Source organism: Plecotus auritus, assembly GCF_963455305.1.
Source record: "Plecotus auritus genome assembly, chromosome: 3".
Lineage (NCBI taxonomy): Eukaryota > Metazoa > Chordata > Mammalia > Chiroptera > Vespertilionidae > Plecotus > Plecotus auritus.
Genome location: NC_137772.1, coordinates 91,121,804 through 91,141,137, shown reverse-complemented (window position 1 = coordinate 91,141,137; position 19,334 = coordinate 91,121,804). Strand labels below are relative to the sequence as shown.

The window sequence follows — 19,334 nt, the reverse complement described above, 5'->3', positions numbered from 1 at the left end:
CCTGGTTCATAGGTCAATGCTCAACCACTGCGCCACACTGGCCGGGCCAGGCATTTTATTTTTAGCCATCCAAATAACAGTTAGATTTTTTTTAAAAATGTATTTTATTGATATTTTACAGAGAGGAAGGGAGAGGGATAGAGAGCTAGAAACATCAATGAGAGAGAAACATCGATCAGCTGCCTCCTGCACACCTCCCACTGGGGATGTGCCCGCAACCAAGGTACATGCCCTTGACCGGAATCGAACCTGGGACCCTTCAGTCCGCAGGCCGACGCTCTATCCACTGAGCCAAACCGGTTTCGGCAACAGTTAGATTTTAAACTGTAAGGTAGGAGGTTTAAGAGCAGTGGTTCAGAACCTGGGGTCCTCACTGCTCCCAGGGGTCCTCAGACCTTTAAGGCTCTAGAAGTATTAGGTCAGTATTAATGTCGATCTACAATTTATTTCCTAAATTTAGCTTTATGCAATGTGTCCATTTCTAAAAAAAAAAAAGGGGGGGGCCTTTCTTTGCCAAAATTCTATCAATTCAGTGTGGCTACTTGTTAGCTCATATTGATCAGGAAGTCTAATTTTAAGTTCTTTTGTTTTTGATTGTCCCAAATAGAGTACGTTTATCTAAGAAATGTAGGTTAGTAGGTAACATCTTTCAAATTTGGGGGATTTAGGAGCAGCCAGAAGGTTAAGAGACTGGCAGATCATAGAAGAGGTTCTCTAGGAAGTGACAAGTTTGGGAAGCATTGGTAAAAAGCCAAGAATGTGGGCAGTAACAGGAGGCTACTTCTCACCACAACTGGGTGACCTCCCTGAACTCGTTTCTTCTATAAAATGAAGTAAACAATGACACTAAGGGGATGTATAGATTTAATTCTAGTGTTATCATCCAGGGACTCATTCATTTGTAAAAAATTATCTTTTTATTGAAAATATGCAAACTTTCAGCTGATTAAGCTTTTAATTTTCTTAGAAACAACTTCATTTTAATAAGGCATCAGGAACTTGTTAGAACTATATATAAACTGCAGCAGCCAGCCCACCTGGTAAATAAAGCATCAGCAAGTGACAGCTGCCAGAGAGCAATCTGCTGTGCATCCATTGGAATAACTATAGCAGGGGTGGGCAAACTTTTTGACTCAAGGGCCACAATGGGTTCTTAAACTGGACCGGAGGGTCGGAACAAAAGCATGGATGGAGTGTTTGTGTGAACTAATATAAATTCAAAGTAAAGGAGCGGAGGGGAGAGCAAGAGAACCCTCCGCTCTTTCAGCTCCGCGGGCCGGATAGAACAGCCGAATGGGCCGGATCTGGCCCGCGGGCCGTAGTTTGCCCATGGCTGATCTAGGGGCTTGCGTCCAAAGTAGTGAAATACTTTCAAAACTTACAATAAATTACCACATAAATTCCAGCCTCATACAGTTGGTCTTACTCTATTTTAACAATAAAGATTTGTTATTAAAAAGATAATATTTAGTTTCTGATGTTAAGACTAAAAATGAATCTTATACTTAATCAAAAATTTTCAAATTACTGGCAAGAGGTAACTATGACAACAAAGAATGTCTGTCTTTCAAGTAAATAAAACTAGAAACTAGGAAAAAGGTCTAACAACCACCTTAACTTTTTTGATATGTAGACCTTGGGAGTAAAATTCAAAATCTATTCATCTCAGGAGGTAGAGAGAGAAGAGTGATGGTGTGTAAGGGCACAAACTTACAACAAGCAGTAGATAAGCCATAGAGATCTAGAGCACACTGTAATGAATATAGACAATATTGTACTTTAATTATGTAGTATGAATATAGATAACATTTACTATAATTATGTAATATGGTAAACATCACTAGGACAATCCTATATAATAAAAAGGTAATATGCAAATCAACCATCACGCCCACGCACAAGATGGTCGCCCCCATGTAGTCACAAGATGGCTGTGCCCATGTGGTCACAAGATGGCCACGCCCATGTCATCACAAGATGGCCACCCCCCCCATGTGGTCACAGATGGCCGTGCCCATGTGGTCACAGATGGCCACCCCCATGTGGTCACAAGATGGCCGCCCCTACATGGTCATAAGATGGCCATGCCCATGTGGTCACAAGATGGTCACCATAAGATGGCCAGCAGGGGAGGGCAGTTGGGGGCGATCGGGCCTGCAGGGGAGCAGTTAGGTGTCGATCAGGCTGGTAGGGAGGCAGTTAGATGGCTATCAGGCTGGCAGGCAGAAGAGGTTAGGGGCTATCAGGCAGGCAGGTGAGCAGTTGGGAGGCAGGTGTCCCAGATTGTGAGAGGGATCCCAGATTGGAGAGGGTGCAGGCTGGGCTGAGGGACATCCCCCCTGCCCAGTGCATGAAATATTATACTAGAGGCCTGGTGCATGAAATTCGTGCACTCGGATGGGTCCCTCAGCCCAGTCTGTGCCCTCTCGCAGTCTGGGAGCCCCTGGTGGATGTCCGACTGACAGCTTAGGCCTGCTCCCCTAAGCTGTCAGTCGGACATCCCTAGCGCTGCCACAGAGGCGGGAGAGGCTCCCGGCACCATTGCTGCACTTGCCAGCCATGAGCCCAGTTGAGGGCTTCTGGCTGAGCGGCGCTCCTCCTGTGGGAGCACACTGACCACCAGGGGGCAGCTCCTGCATTGAGTATCTGCACTCTGGTGGTCAGTGCGCATCATAGTGACCAGTCATTCCACTGTTCGGTTGACTTGCATATTAGCCTTTTATTATATAGGATACATATATCGAAGTAACATGTACAACTTAAATTTACCCAATGTTATATGTCAAATTTATTCAATTTAGAAAATAAATCAATTCATCACTTTAAAATATTACACATGGACTATGGGATACCCACTGCTCTAAGGTACATGGCAAATAAGGTAGCATCTTACAAAATGTATCCCTTTCTTAGGGCTCATGTACTAAAATGTATATAGAGGACCTTGAGCATTTTATTAAAAATTTTTTTTTATTGATTTCAGAGAGGAGGAGAGAGGGAGAGATAGAAACATCAATGATGAGAGATAATCATTGATTGTCTGCCTTCTGCATGCCCTACAGTGGGGATTGAGCCCACAACCTGGGCTTATGCCCTTTCCAGGTATGGAACAGTGACCTCCTGGTTCATAGGTGGATGCTCAACCTTGAGCATTTTAAATGTGATAGATCACAAAGCTCCTAGGACAAGATCATAATGCTGAAAAGAAAAAAAAAAAGTACATGCATGACACAGACTATATTGGGAAAGAATGAAATGCAGCCAGTCTTAACATTTTCTGAGTGGGAAGAACATGAAAGAAACAACTATGGGAAGCTAAAGAGGATTTATTAGAGAAGAATAGAGGGACTAGAAGAGCTAGAAGAAAGACTAGAGGGGAGAGATTAGAGAAATCTATGACCAAGAAGAAAATACAAGTCTTCCAGTGTAGGAAAGATGGAGAAACAGATGACAAAATGCATTTAAGGACAAAGACAGAAGTATAAAGTCTACCCTGATTCAGCAAGAAAGGAAGCTGCAAGAGGTCCAAGACCAAAAGGGATGGATATGAGGTCCACTCAAGAAAGAATTTTCTTTCTTTAGGATCAAGAGAAGGATAGAACTAAGAGAATGGCTGTATGATAGAGAAAGAAAGCATGACAGACAGGACAAAACTCATAAATCCAAGCACGAGGGTCTTTGGATTAAAAATATATATATATCATAGAATGCTTAAGGGATTAATATTTTAAGCCTTGCTTTACTAACCAATGACTAAACTATATCTATTTTCCCTAGTTACAATTGTACTTACACCCTAAAATCCTCTTCCACTGTTGCATTGCACTTGACTGGGTTTATGTTTTATATTGTGATGGACAATCTAGAAAGGGGGGCTGCTAAAAAAGTAGGAACAAGTTTGGTCCAGGGGATGAAGCTGTTATAATCCTTTATTTTGATCAAATGGGGGATAAGAAAAACTTTGGGATGTAGAAAAGAGGAGCGAGAATCAGCTAAGGAGGGGTGAGGAAAGCCTATTCCATTCTCATAGGCTTGAGTGGGATGTGGGATTTCATTTAGCCAAAGCCCATTGGTCCTGAAGAAAAACAGCAGGGAGGAAGTGGGTACTTAGCAAAAGACCAGTGTTAGGCTTTTGTATTCTCTGTATGGAGGCACAGTTGTGTGATATGTCAGCCTTCCCTTCCTAGCCTTAATTTATGCTGAAAGAAGAAAGAGTTAAATTCAGGAAACAGGAAAGAAAAATGCTATGTTCAGCTTCCACCCTGAGAAGTCTCTCTCTTGTGTAAAATAACCAGAGAAGCTAGGAAGATTAATAAAAAAAATGTTTTCAAATAAAGAAACCTACTGATAAAGCAAGAGGGCCCATTTCAGAGAGGTCACACACATTACTTGGCAGCAGAGAGAAAAACTTTTTAAGTGTTTGTTATTAAGTTGTCCTAACCCCAGAGCTACATGTCAGACCCAAGGAGGCCTGAATCCAAGGAAAGAATTTAAAGTAAGTTAGAAAGAAACATTAAAATCAAACTGAGCCCGGCTGGTGTCGCTCAGTGGTTGAGCATCAACCTATGAACCAGGAGGTCACAGTTTGATTCCCGGTTAGGGCAAATGCCTGGGTTGCGGGGTCGATCCCCAGTGTGGGGGTGCAGGAGGCAGCCGATCAATGATTCTCTCTCATCATTGATGTTTCGATCTCTCTCTCTCTTCCTTCCTCTCTGAAATAAAAAAATATATATTAAAAAAATCAAACTAAAAGGATAAGATTAAGTTGTGGTTAGCAATGTTAATAAGTAGTGAGAAAAGTACCAAATTCTACCCAGATCTTTTTTCTTTTAATCTTGGTTTACATAGTTCAATCTAAAAAAATACTGCATTAATGTTGGTGCTTTCCTACTTTAAATTAGGGAAAAACAGATCAATACCTAAGGGCAGTACAGCCTAACTTTACTCTGACCAGTGAAATTAAAACACTTAAAAGTATAATCTGAAAACCCAGACATATAAAATAATAACAGGAATGACAAAAATGGAAGTATTCCTCATCAGAAAAATTTAAGTACTAGAAATTTAACCTTACACTTATTTAAAAACAAAAAATGGAGTATCTCTTTAATGCCTTCAGGGCCTACACTATGGGATAACCTATAAAATACTGTTTTAAAACAAAATTTTTATACTATAATATTAGTTAAATATCTTTTGATAATTTCTAAGACAGGTTCACAATCCAAATTCTGCTCTGTGATATCTGGTAGTTCCAATGTATATTCTATATAATAAAAGCCTAATATGCTAAGTGGTTGTTTGTTCAAACAATCAAAGAGTAATATGCTAATAATATGCGAAGGCCGCTCAACTGCTTGCTATGACATGCACTGACCACCAGGGGCACATGCTCCAACTGGTAGGTTAGCTTGCTTCTGAGGTCCGGTCGATTGGGCCTGAGTGAGACGGGCCGGACATGCCCTGGAGCCCTCCCGCAGTCTCTCCCCGGCCCCCATCGTGCACCGGTGGGGTCCCTCAGCCTGCCCTGCGCCCTCTCGAAATCCGGGACCCCTAAGGGGATGTCAGAGAGCCTGTTTCGGCCCGATCCCGCAGGCCAAGTGGCCCCACTGGTGCATGAATTTGTGCACCAGGCCTCTAGTGTAATTATAAAAGGGAGTTAAATTATTTCCATGGTCATTAAATTACTAATAATTTTATACTCAGGACAAAACTAATGTTCCTAACTTTTCTTTTTAAAACTAAACAGTGTAGAAATGATAATCTTTCTTTAAAAATAATTATTTACTGATTTGAGGGGGGGGGTGGGGAGAGAAAGAGAGACAGAGACAGAGAGATAGAGATAGAGATAGATTGATTTGTCATTGGTTGATTCTTGTATGTGTTCTGACCAAGGATCAAAGCTGAAACATTAGCACATGGGGATGACGCTCTATCCAGCTGAGCTACCTGGCCAGGGCAGAAATGATAAGCTTAATATTATTCTCACAACTTTGTATTACAAATAAAATGAATTCTATAAATAAACTACAAATGATATGAACTAGACTATTTAGAAGACTACAGTTTTGAGACAATGCCATTTCTTCTCTTTTTAGCTCTTTTCCCTTTGGGCATCCTGTTTGTTCTGGTACACTGGCATTGTAAGAAAATAATACTCAAAGCAGTCAGAGATATCTAAGTTGTTAGCAGCCACCAGAAAATATTAGTAGGACAGTTATTAGACTAGAAATAGCTTTTATATTATGTGAATTTGCATTACCTAGCCTATATTTGCCCTCAGTGACCACTGCATAACTAACTAAATAGAAATGTCAGTTCAGAAAGAAATTTAAATGTAGTCTCCAATTACAAATTTTTACAATCCAAAATATCCAGCGTACACAATTTTATCACTAGAGAAAAACAATTATTCAAGACTAAAATGCAACCAAATGTTTAAAATCCAGTGTGGATGTGATATAGAGATGTTCAACCATCATTATGAAATCTCAATCACTAAAATTATAAATGCCACTCACTGCCAATTAAAATATTATAATACAAATGTCTGCAAATTCTAGATTGTTGTTTGCAGAAATACTTTGATTGCTTTGTCAAGGCAGTCTTTGTGCAGGCTTTTAACTTCTGAAGTAAGCATGACAGCCTTGATTATCATGATTTGCATTTTAATTCCTTATGAAAGATCCCCACCCCCAGAGCTTCCATTTCTACCTAGAGTGTCCAAAGTAATTCTTTAGAGTAAGCCAGTCCTTGGTGTGCAAATTCAAATGGACAAAAGCATGTAGTATAATTATACTACAGTACAAAAGGCAAATACTGCTGACAGGCCTTTATGATAGAGTCCTGCAGGCATCTATATTAGTCAGCAAAATTCTAAATTTGTACATATAACTAAAAAAAACAACAATAAACCTCCCTCCTCAATAACCTTAGTTCTGAAGATTAATACAGTTGGTTGCCACATTAAAGGGACTAGAGTATATATAAAATGAATCTTCTTTCTAGTTCCCAGGGGCTTATCTCAAGATTTTACATAATAATTCTATGCCTTCCAACAATAATATCTAGTTGAGTTTTCCTAGAGAAGAGAAATCTTTTTTTTCCAAGCTGGGGTTGGAGTGCACACAGGGAATAATAAAGATAAGAAAATATTCTTTTTAAAAACCTCAGTTCTGGAGGAAAGAGACTTCCTGGTCTCCCCACAACAGAAAATGGCAAACAGACCTATAAAAAGTTCCTGTCTATTTGGATCAGTAACTGCATGCTACAATTATCCAGGTAGCTTGAAAATTTTAAGACAGCTGGCTTCACATCATATCAATTAAATCAATCTCTGGAGGTATTTTTCTTTTTAAAAAAGCTTCCCAGATGATTCTAGGGTACAGCTAGCATTGGGGACCACTATCTAGACAACAGTAACATGATTCCTCATGAGAAAAGGTCATAAGACTGTGGACTACTTAATAAGAATGCGGTGAAATTTACACAGGCTAGATGATAATGTCCATAAAATCAATCAAAACACAAATACAGAAGCACCCTTACTTGCAATCAGAGATAGAGGGAATTGGAAGGAATCTTTCACACCAGCTGACTCCATATTTCGATTACACAGCTCTGTCAGTGAAAAATTTAAAGCACTGATACTGTTGTAATTAACCTAGTTATGAATAACTGGAAAGGAGCAAAGGGAAGGCCAAATTTTACAGGCATGCCATTTGTGCAGTTTTCCCAGGAAGCTGAAGTTTAACACTCCCCAGGACGCCACCTGTCTGTCCCCTGCATGCCCAGTAAAGTCTGTGACATAGGGAAGGTACTTGCCTGTCAGACACACCTGGGAACAGGTCATTGGCCAGAGTAGGCGTGGCCACTGCAAGCCTGGGAAGATTCTATATTTAATCTCCTAAACAAAGGAGTGTGCCCTCTTGATTCTCTTGGGACTCCTGTTGCAGGGGGTGTGCTCTCCTGCATTCGCCCATATGGCTCATGGCCATGTGAACCCCACACAATGGATTGATGAACTGTAACTAGCCTAATGCTGTATTGGACCCTGTTCCACCATTGAATGGAAACTGTGGACACTGGCTTTGCTTCTAGCTCTACTGAAGCCCCAGTTGCACACCTTCCAGAACCGGATTAAGGGAAATGGGGCTTTGGAAACCATGTAATTCCACAAAAATAACTTTTTACCACACATCTCATTCTCCTGTGGGCCTCTGGAAATGCTTATTCTAGTGGTACCGCAGGAACCCCACTCTCACTAGCAATGGAAACAGCATTTCTCTGATAACAGCATAAACTATGTATATCTATTTTTAAATTGTAAAAATGTACTGTATTAATATGCATACATATTATAAAACATAGACAAACAAAAACATTTAAAGGAATGAAATAAAAAGAAAACATTTTAAGTTTTAATTTGTCAAAATTACAAAACAGTTTATTGTTTTGCTCTCAAAATACAGTGATCTGTCATGTTTTGAATGCTTAGTTTTCATTATTTTTCTTTTCTTTTATATTTTTATTGATTTCAGATAGGAAGGAGAGAGAAATAGAAACATCAATGATGAGAGAGAATTATTGATGGGCTGCCTCCTGCACGCCCTCCCATTGTGGATCGAGCCTGAAACTCAGGCATGTGCCCTGACTAGGAATCCAACCATGACCTCCTGGTTCATAGGTCAACACTCAACCACTGAGCCACTAATGCAGAGCAACAACATATTATTTTGAAAGTTTACTTTCATTACTTCAAATAATGGGGAAGGGGATGTAATATTAAAATGTTTGCAAAGTGCAGGATTAAACAAATTCCTAAAGGTTTCCAACATTAATACAGTCAAACTTTGTTTCTCGATCGTCTCCCATTTCAATCAATTTAGTTCTGAACAAAGTTTTCACAGGAAAAAAATGCCTCCACTGTCAATCCAAACTTAGATTTTTGAACTGACAACCCTTCCCAGCTGACACCTCAGCAAGACGAAAAGCCTCTCCCAGGTAACAAAGGAGAGAATGCTTTTTGTTGCTGGCAAAATCAATGATTAGCACAATTTTAAAACATAAAGTGGTCATCAAGAGTGCTAATGGTGCTAAGGGTGTGAAAGAAACAATGATCACAGAAAACTGTTGTTGATATGCATAAATGAAAAACAGTTAGCCAGTGACAGCCATTTTGGAGGCAGTGATATATGAACAAGCAAAGATGCTGCATACTGACCTAAAAGAAATCCCCGGACTGAATGATTAGTTTAAGGCTAGTTAGAGGTATTGCAATAAATTTAAGAAGTATTTATTTATAGATTAAACAGTACCTTTGACATGTCTGTACATAAGAAAGGTTAAAACAAGGAATCATTAGGAGGTCTGGAACAGATTAATTCCATTTACATTATTTCTAATGGGGAAAAATGATTCCGTCTTCAAACAAATCGCTTCTCGAACAGCCTTTCATATGAATTAAGTTTGAGAACTGAGGTTCCACTATATATTAAATGCTGTGTCAGTTTTGAAGAGGGGAGGATATAAGCAGAATCTACAAGTTCCTTTAACAGAGAATCCTTCTTACATAACCTTTCCCCCTCAAAGAGATTCATCAAAATTAGTGTTTCAAAAATCTTACTTTGGAAAATGTCCTACATGAAGTGGTTCAAGGTTCATAAACTTAATGAAGATTTAAAACAAAGGAAAGGCCACTAGGGAAGAAACCTGACAGGTCATATCCTAGTAAGGGGAGAGGGGAGAGTTTTCAGGGTCATGCTTTCAAGGAAGAAGTAAATTAAGATATAAGGCTAATTGTGTAATTCTTTTGTTTTTAAATCCTCACCCAAGGATATTTTTTCCATTGATTTTTTTTTTTTTTTTTTTACAGAGTGGAAGGGAGGGTGTGTGTGTGCATGTGTGTGTGTGTGTGTGTGTGTGTGTGAGAGAGAGAGAGAGAGAGAGAGAGAGAGAGAGAGAGAGAGAGAGAGAGAGAAACATTGATGTGAGACATATCGATAAGTTGTCTTCCGCATGCTCTGAACTGGGGGCCAGGGATTGAACCTGCAAGGGAGGTATGGGCCCTTAACTGGGAATTGAACCCGTGACCCTTTGTTCCACAGGCTGACACTCTAACCACTGTGAAACGGCTAGGCTGTATATTTCCTTTTAACCCAATAAATGTTTTCTGAATGATAACTATGTAGGTATTATATGCCAGATAGTTCATGAACTAAAGAGATAAATTTAAATGTAATGCTTAGAATAGCTTCATGAACAAAGTGGGAATTTAAATACTGGGAGATTACTTTATATATATAGGTGGATGGAAAATTTCTAGGGGTAAATGCAAGATGGTTTCTTTCTGATCAAATGCAGAGATATACTTTTACCAATACACATACCATTTTCCACCCCCTCTTTTATTTTTTTTCATAAGTTCTCATTGATTTCAGAGAGAGGAATAGAAACATCAATGATGAGAGAGAATCACTGATCAGTTGCCTCCTGCATGCCCCCAGGCATGTGCCCTGACTTGAAATGGAATCGTGACCTCCTGGTTCATGGGTCAACGCTCTACCACTAGCTGGGTCCTCTTTCATTTTTTGCACTCATTTGTTTCCTTATTTTTATCCTGAAAATGTATTCTAAGAACCTCAACTGTTAAAATAAAGTATTGGGATTCATATTTACATAGCTCTACCTGGCAAAACCTTGAAAACATTTCAACATTATATTGAGTTTAACATTTTTTATTAATGTCTTAATTATACAACCTCTAAGTTATTCTTGTTGAACTATGTTGATGTTTCACAATCATTTAAAAAATCAATGTCCCTTTTTATTAACAATAATACAAGTTTTATACTCTTCCTATAGCTGATATTATGCTCTAATACTGAATATGTTTTTAAAAGCTATGCAGGTACCTCCATCCATTCTGATACACTTCCATGGGAAAATTAATAAACATGCAAATAATGCAATGTGGCAAGTTATAGTCAATCTTTGTTTATATGTAAACAAAATCTTAATGAATTGAAAGGTCACTTAATGTTAAAAAGTCTTTAAAGTGGATGTTACAGATTTATATCCTAATAAGGAGTTCAGAATACAACGTATTCATATTTTATTAGTAAAAATAAATAAATGTAAAAACATCCTAAAAATAAAACATTTGGAACCTATCTTCTATACCTGCCAGGTAAAGTTATAGTGCCAATGTCACTAAGAATATGAACTAGAGGAAGATCAGAGATTTGATAGTAGCAAGGTGACAGCTTTGACTGACCTAAGAGATTTTTCTTTTGCATCAGAAATTATCGTCTGTAGCTGTATAATAAGACCGATTCTTGTAGTGGAATTTAGAAAAAAAAATGGTTATAGTAGAAATGTGGACTCACTACTTCAAAGGAAATAGAGATATACCCTACTGGGTCTGAAAAGGCACAACCAGAGACTGAAAGAAAAAATAGCTCCTTGAAGACAGGCATTTTATATATTTGGTTCAGCAGAAGTAGGTATCTGAGGCACAAGCAGACACTTAAAAAACATCTGTTATTGAGAGAAGACAATCTATATCTATCTATACTAATAAAAGCCTAGGTGGCCCTCATGTCATCATAAGATGGCCGCCCCCACGTCGTCACAAGATGGCTGCCCCCACATTGTCACAAGAAGGCCGGCAGGGGAGGGCAGTTGTAGGCGATCAGGTCGGCAGGGGAGGGCAGTTGGGGGTGAACAGGCTGGCAGGGGAGGGCAGTTGGGGGCAATCGGGCCGGCAGAGGAGGGCAGTTAGGGGCGACCGGGCCAGCAGGGAGGGAGGGAGGGCAGTTGGGGTGACTGGGCTGGCAGGGGAGGGTAGTTGGGGGTGCCCGGGCCAGAAGGGGAAGGCAGTTGGGGGTGACCAGGCGGGCAGGGGAAAACAGTTGGGGGCGACCAGGCCGGCAGGGGAGGGCAGTTGGGGGTGATTGGACCGGCAAAGGAGGGCAGTTGGGGGCGATAGGGCTGGCAGGGGAGCAGTTAGGCGTCAATCAGGCCAGCAGGGGAGCAGTTAGGGAGGGATCAGAAGTGGTTAGGGGCAATCACGCAGGCAGGCAAGTGGTTAGGAGCCAGCAGTCCCGGATTGTTAGAGGGATGTCCGACTGCCAATTTAGGCCTGATCCCTAAACAGGCAGTCAGACATCCCCCAAGGGGTCCCAGATTGGAGAGGGTACAGGCTGGGCTGAGGGACAACCCCCCAGTGCATGAATTTCGTGCACCTGGCCTCTAGTCCTATATAATAAAGTGGCAGTATGCAAATTGACCATCACTCCAACACACAAGATGGCCACCCCCATGTGGTCAAAGATGGCTGCCACAAGACAGCCAACAGGGGAGGGCAGTTGTGGGCGATCAGGCCAGCAGGGGAGGGCAGTTGGGAGGAACCAGGCCTATAAGAGAGGGCAGTTGGGGGCGGCCAGGCCTGCAGGGGAGCACAGTTGGGGGAGACCAGGCCTGCAGGGGAGTGCAGTCGGGGGGGACCAGGCTTGCAGGGGAGGGCAGTTAGGGGGACTAGGCCTCCAGAGGAGTGCAGTTGGGGGGGACCAGGCCCGCAGGGTAGGGCAGTTAGGGGAGCAGTTAGGCGTCGATCAGGCTGGCAGGGGAGTGGTTAGGGGGTGATCAGGATGGCAGGCAGAAGTGGTTAGGGGCAATCAGGCAGGCAGGTGAGTGGTTTGGAGCCAGCAGTCCTGGATTGTGAGAGGGATCGGGCCACCGGGATCAGGCCTAAACAGGCAGTTGGACATCCCTTGAGGGGTCCCAGATTGGAGAGGTGCAGGCTGGGCTGAGGGACAACCCCCTGCCCCGTGCACGGATTTCGTGCATCGGGCCTCTAGTATAAATATAAAAGGCTAATGTGCAAAGTGTCCCCTTGGGAGTTTGATCCCTCGCTATGACGTGCGCTGACCACCAGGGGGTGGCGTGGAACAAAGGAAGGCCCCAGCCAGCAGCCGGCAGCTGGGGAAGGAAGGCTCCGGCTGGCAGCCGGAAGGCTCCGATCGCTGGCCAGGCCTAGGGGCCCTACCTGTGCACTGGGCCTCTAGTTCTTAGATAATTATGGTAGGATACTGTCATGGCTAGGTACTAATACCCTTCCATAGTTTTCTAACTTTCCCATTGTAATAGGCAGTTACACAGACATGAGCAGAGCAAGGATGATGGACCATGCACCGGTAGTCACCAGGGCAGAAAGCCCTCGGTGTCTAGCAACAGGCAGAACCGAGAAAATAAGGATCTCACCCCCACACTAATCTTACTCCCTCAGCATATCGCTGGTTGTGTGGTTTGGTTGCCTGACCTTTTAAATTGCTGGTCATGTGGTTTGGCCCCCCAACCTTTCACATTACTGGTCATGTGATTTAGACCCCTGGACTTGTCTCTCAAAAGATAACATGTAGGCCTCAGTTATATTTCAGCTCCAGGCTCAGAAAAGCACCAAAACCAGACAAGTGACACTGGGGCTGACTCAGGACCAACTGCATTGACTAATGACCCCCAGCCTTGGTGTGAACTAATCAATGGAGACTATGACCCTGAAAGAGCACACCTGGAAATTCTATTGAGACCCTCCTCAAAGACCTCCCTTAAGATTTCTGCCTGTGAGAGAAAGATAAATACTCTCAGCGCAAGCTCTGGAAAGCATACCTGTGCCATTCCCTTCCCCCTCTCCTTCCCGCTAAGGCAGCTGTCACCAACTGGTGGTTCTCGAACCACTGATGGTCTGTGAGGTCCGAAAGGTTGGCAATTGCTGCTCTAAGGAACCCCACAAGATTCACAATCAGGGGAGTAATGGGCAGTGGCAGCTCATCCTGGGCTAACCCCCTGAACCTGTCTCTAAGGTCCCCCTTTCTCTGACTTCCCAGTGAGCCAAAGCGGCCCAGCCTAGGCTCTCCTGTTGCTGCTTCTATGTCCTTCCTTGTTTCACTGTCCTAAGTGTGTTTTGCTGTGGCCGGCCATTAAATGTTGCTTGCTTTGCTGCACTTTGTCTCTTGATTGAAATCTTTCCTTCAAGAAGACAAGAACTGCAACACCATCCCAACAGAAAAGTGTTACTGCCCACTGTAACAATTCAAACAATATGTACACACTGTGACAATTCAAAAAACGTTTATAAAGGGATAGCCCTAGCTGGTTTGGCTCAGTGGATAGAGCATCAGCCTGCGAACTGAAAGGTCCCGGGTTCGATTCCAGTTAAGGGCACGTGCCTGGGTTGCGGGCTCGATCCCCAGTAGGGAGCATGCAGGAGACAGCTGATCAGTGATTCTCTCTCATCATTGATGTTTCTATCTCTCTATCCCTCTCCTTTCCTCTCTGAAACAAATAAAAATATATATATATATATATAAAATGAAAAAAAAATTAGAATAAAGACACTCTACTTCTTTTATGCAAAATTAATGAGTGTTAAATATTTAACTAATCTTCATTTTTGAATATTTGTCTCAATCTTTTCCTATCTTAAAGAACAGAGATAAACACTACTGCATATACATCTTTGGGCACTTGTCTTTCTGACCAAACTTCTCTTCAGAAAATTTACATCTCTTTACAGCTTATGGAAAGTGAGGTCTTTCTTGTCCTCACTGTGAAAAACATATACAGGAGTGGAAACTGTATATAGAAGTTTGGCCCATAATTGGAAAAAAAAAGCATAGTTAGGGGCTACAGGAGTAGCACACTAATGAAGAAAGGCAGACAATTAAGACCTATAATATTTTACACTTCTGTATTTCCACTTGGCTTCAGAAAATTGCATGTAGTCCCATGTAAGAGTAGACAAGATGAAAATAGAAGAGGGTAAAAAATTAGACTTTCATCTACCTGTCTCAACAGAAAATAGAAAAATACATCTCTTGGATAATTTGACAATTTTGTCTCCACTTATCTTGCCTGTCCTCTTCTTTAGTTTAATTTTTTTCCTAAAGCATAACCAGAGGCAGTTAAATTAAAGCCTCGTTGGATGTAACTGAATTTTGACTTGCTTTATTTAATCTACACAGTGTAGCAATTTTTAAAATTTGACTGTCTTTAAAAAGGGCATGTGCACTCCAGTTCATCAGAGTCCTCAGGATTTTACCTTCTTACATTTCAGCATTCTGCTTACCAAGGATGCTGGCCTAACATTTGCCACCTCATCTAAAATAACTGTAAGAAATTCAACTATCATAAAGTAGTGGTTCAAAAACTAAAAAAATAAAACTAAAAAAAATAAATAAATAAAAAATAAAGTAGTAGTTCAGGCCAGTCTTAAAGAGTCTATTTCTTTTTAAACTCAGTATTAAGAAGATATTAATCAACAAAGCACAACACAAGATATCAACTGTTCATTGCTATTTGAGTTAACTTAGGCTTCATTTTATTTTCAGAGAATCATCACATTTTTCCTTACATAACAGGTACTTCAAGACTCAAAACCCTTAGTTCTGGTAGCATTGCTAATGACCTGCAGCAACATAGCACACTGGTTAATTAAGAATAAACTCCTATACCAGGCTGCCTGGGTTCAATACCTGGATCACTTAATTATCAGCTGTGTGATCTCAAGTAAGCTAACCTGGGTGTCTCTCAGTTACTTCATCTGTAAAATGAGGATAATACTCATAGTTACTTCATAAGGTAGGTATGATGATTAAATGAACAGTACCTGGCACAAAGTAGATTTATGTATACAAGAGGCTCAATGCACAAAATTCATGCACGGGGGAGGGGGTGTCCCCTGAGCCCAGCCTGCACCCTCTCCAATCCGGGACCCCTTGGGGGATGTCTGACTGCCGGTTTAGGCCTGATCCCCAAACTGGCAGTCGGACATCCCTCTCAGAATCCTGGACCACTGGCTCCTAATCGCTCATCTGCCTGCCTGCCTGGGTGCCCCTAGCTGCCCCTCCCCACCAGCCTTATCACCCTTAACTGCTGCCCCTGCCTGCCTGGTCACCCCTAACTGCCTCTGCATGCTGGCCTGATCGCCCCTAACTGCCACCTCCTGCAGGCCTGATCACCTCTAACTGTCCCCCCCACTGCCAGCCAGGTCGCCCCCAACTGCCCCCTCCCTGCCAGCCTGGTCACTCCTAACTGCACCGCCCCTCCCCCCCCCCCCCCCGCCAGCCTGGTCACCCCTTACTGCACCTCCTGCCGGCCTAGTCACCCCTCACTGCCCTTCCTGCCAGCCTAATCGCCCCCAACTACCCCCCTGCCGGCCTGGTCGCCCCTCATGCCCCCCCCCCACCCCCTGCCGGCCTGGTCACCCCATGCAGCCTGCTTGTTCAGTTGTTTGGTCATCCCTCACTAACCCCACTGCTGGCCTGGTAGCCCCACACAGCCTGCTTGTTCAGTCGTTTGGTCGTCCCTCACCAACCCCCCTGCTGGCCTGGTCGACCCAGGCAGCCTGCTTGTTCAGTTGTTTGGTTGTCCCTCACCAACCCCCCTGCCGACCTGGTCGCCCCACGCAGCCTGCTGTTCAGTCATTTGGTTGCCCCTCATGGCTCCTCCTGTCGGCCTGATGCCCCACGCAGCCTGCTTGTTCAGTCGTTTGGTCGTTCCTCAGTAACCCCACTGTGGGCCTGGTTGTAGGCAGCCATCTTGTGAGGACGTGATGGTCAATTTGCATATTACCTCTTTATTATATAGGATATATGTGTGTATTATACATTGTAGAATACAATATATATAGTATATATGATATGCTTCAATAAAAAAAGGTTTAAAACGTAAGGGCAGCCCTGGCCAGTACTGCTCTATGGTTAGAGCCTTGGCCCTCGCACTGAAGGTTTGCGAGTTTGATCCCCACAGCCAGTTGGGGCGCATGCAGGAAGCAACCAGTTGATGAGTCTCTCACATCGATGTTTCTTCTTCTCCCTCTTCCCCCTCCCCTTCCTTCCACTCTCTCTGAAAACCAGTAAGAAAAATATCCTCAGGTGAGGATTAACAACAACAAAAAACACCACAGAAAACAAAACAAACATAAGGGCAGTCCTCACTTTGCATGGTCGTGTGAGACCGTAAAAATGCCTGTGCAAGCTGAAACTATGCAAAGTAATTTTAATAATCAATGGGAAAAATTACCATTGTTTCATGACCTTTAAATTTTTTTGTCAAAACATTAAAAACTCTGTTAAAAAAGTATAAAAAATGAAAAAAAGTAAAACTATTATTAGGAATACCATAATTTAAAACATTAGAAACACTGAAAAAATGAAGTGTTTTATTTCTTTGAAAAACTTAAAGAGTAGTTTAAACAGTATAACTTAGAATACAGAGTGAACATCTTTTCTAAGCTTGGCAAACTGTCATATCCCTTACTAAGTCTGGATAACTCAAGCACATGATAGCATGGTCTATGATACAGAAAAGGTATAACATAATGAAGACAGACTTACATTGTATTGATGATTGGCAACAGGTTTGTAATTGGTTGTCACAACTTTGTCCAGTTGTTGTGATAGCCGTACAGGTTTCGAAGATTCTTCTATTTGCAATCTGAAAAATAAAAGGCACTATTAACAAATTCCCTTGTTTATTATTATTAGAGTGAAACCTGAAGAGTTAGTCCTATAATTCTTCTTCCTCAAGAGCTAATACTTAATACATAAAAAGTAACCTCAGAAGACATACCAACCTTAATATAATACTTCAAAAACACACTGAATATATGACTATAATGTAGAAACCAGACCATTAGGTAACATACAATCTCATTGTGATTCTACAACTTCCTTCTAACCATATACTGATAGTCAAACTTTTATTAAAACAAATTATGTCTGGAAAAAAATCTGTATGTAAAAATGAATTACTGTAACTTAAATCATTTGGCCTAAAACTAATCAAGTTATTAATTCAGAAATTCCATTTACTTAGTAAGAGACAGGGTAAATAAAAAGATAATACATTCCCACTCAGGGTCTAGTGGCTGCTTTATTAGACAATACAGACCTAGAATATTTCCATCATCAAAGTAATTACTGGGCTGCACTAGTCTATTTTAGGACTCCCTCTAAATTAAAACATAACTCAAAATACCACCTTTTTAAAAAAATCCTCACCTGAGGATAATTTTTTCATTGATTTTTTTTTTTTTTAAGAGAAAGGAAGGGGGTTAGGGAAGAGAGACAGAGAAACATGGATGTGAGAAAGACACATTGATTGTTGCCTCCCGCACACACTCCAAATAGGGCCAGGGGTCAAACCTGCGACCCTTTGGTGTGTGGGTCGAGGCTCTAACCACACATCAACCACACATGGCTGAACTACATCAGCCATGACTCAAAATACCACTTTTGAAAAAAAAAAAAAAGCCAAAAATATACATGACACTGTGTACAGCATATTATAAAACATAATACTTGACCAGTAGTATATGTATATAACAAGTAGCAATCTTAGGTAATTTTGTTTTGGACTAAATGTTATATTTCATGACTCACATTTTACCATTTACTCCTTATTTTAAAAATTACATGAATTCATTTTTTATATCAGCACAGTAAATCTAAAAAAATGTTTTAAGGGGGAAAAAGTACAGTTTTTCATAGTGACTATTCTTTTAAATATTGTTTTTACTGTTTAAAATATTACATATATTAGTACATATATCTTTTTTTCCCCCATTGACTGTCCCCCAGCCTCCCCTACCCTCTGTCGCATGCCCTCATTCCACCCCCCCCGCAGTGTCTTGTGTCCATTGGTGTGCTTATATGCATGCATACAAGTCCTTTGGTTGATCTATTTCCCTCCCTCCCCAACACTCCCCAGCCTTCCCGCTGTAATTTGACAGTGTTCGGTGCTTTACTGCCTCTGTATCTCATAGTGACTATTTTTAAACAACAAAATGTATTATTGTACCTTAATTCTCATCAGTAAGATCAGAATAAAAGAATATATTTAAAGCACTACAAGGGAAACAATTGCCAACCACATCTAGCTAAATTATAATTGAAGAGTACCTGGTAAGAGTGAAATAAAAGCATTTTTGAATGAAAAATAAGTCTATCATTGATAGATGCCCACTGAGAGAACTAATCAAGGACCTTTTTCAGTAAGAAGGAAAATGAACCCAAAAGAAACTAGTGGGATGCAATGGTCATAGCAAAGAAATTGAGAACCATGATAGAAAGTTGCTCACTCAATAAACAAAAAAGGTGTTTTGTTGTTTTTTATTAAGAAAATAAAGTGCATGAAAGGTGGGAAAGAAGAGATCAGAATTAATGTATTTCCGTCTCTTTTGTTTTGTTAATCCTCACCAAAGGATATTTTTCCCATTGTTTTTTTTATTAATTTCTTTATTGATTAAGGTATTACATATTTGTCCTCACCCC

The 19,334-nt window shown here is 41.3% G+C and overlaps 1 protein-coding gene across 1 annotated transcript in view; it reads right to left on the bottom strand.

Moving 5' to 3' along the window:
* Window positions 1–19,334, bottom strand: part of GTF2F2 (general transcription factor IIF subunit 2) — a 166,374-nt gene that overhangs the window by 23,094 nt on the left and 123,946 nt on the right. Inside the window, exon 6 of the mRNA XM_080658624.1 lies at window positions 17,397–17,496. Within this exon, the coding sequence (XP_080514750.1) occupies window positions 17,397–17,496 (100 nt within the window). The remainder of the gene's footprint in view (window positions 1–17,396; window positions 17,497–19,334) is intronic.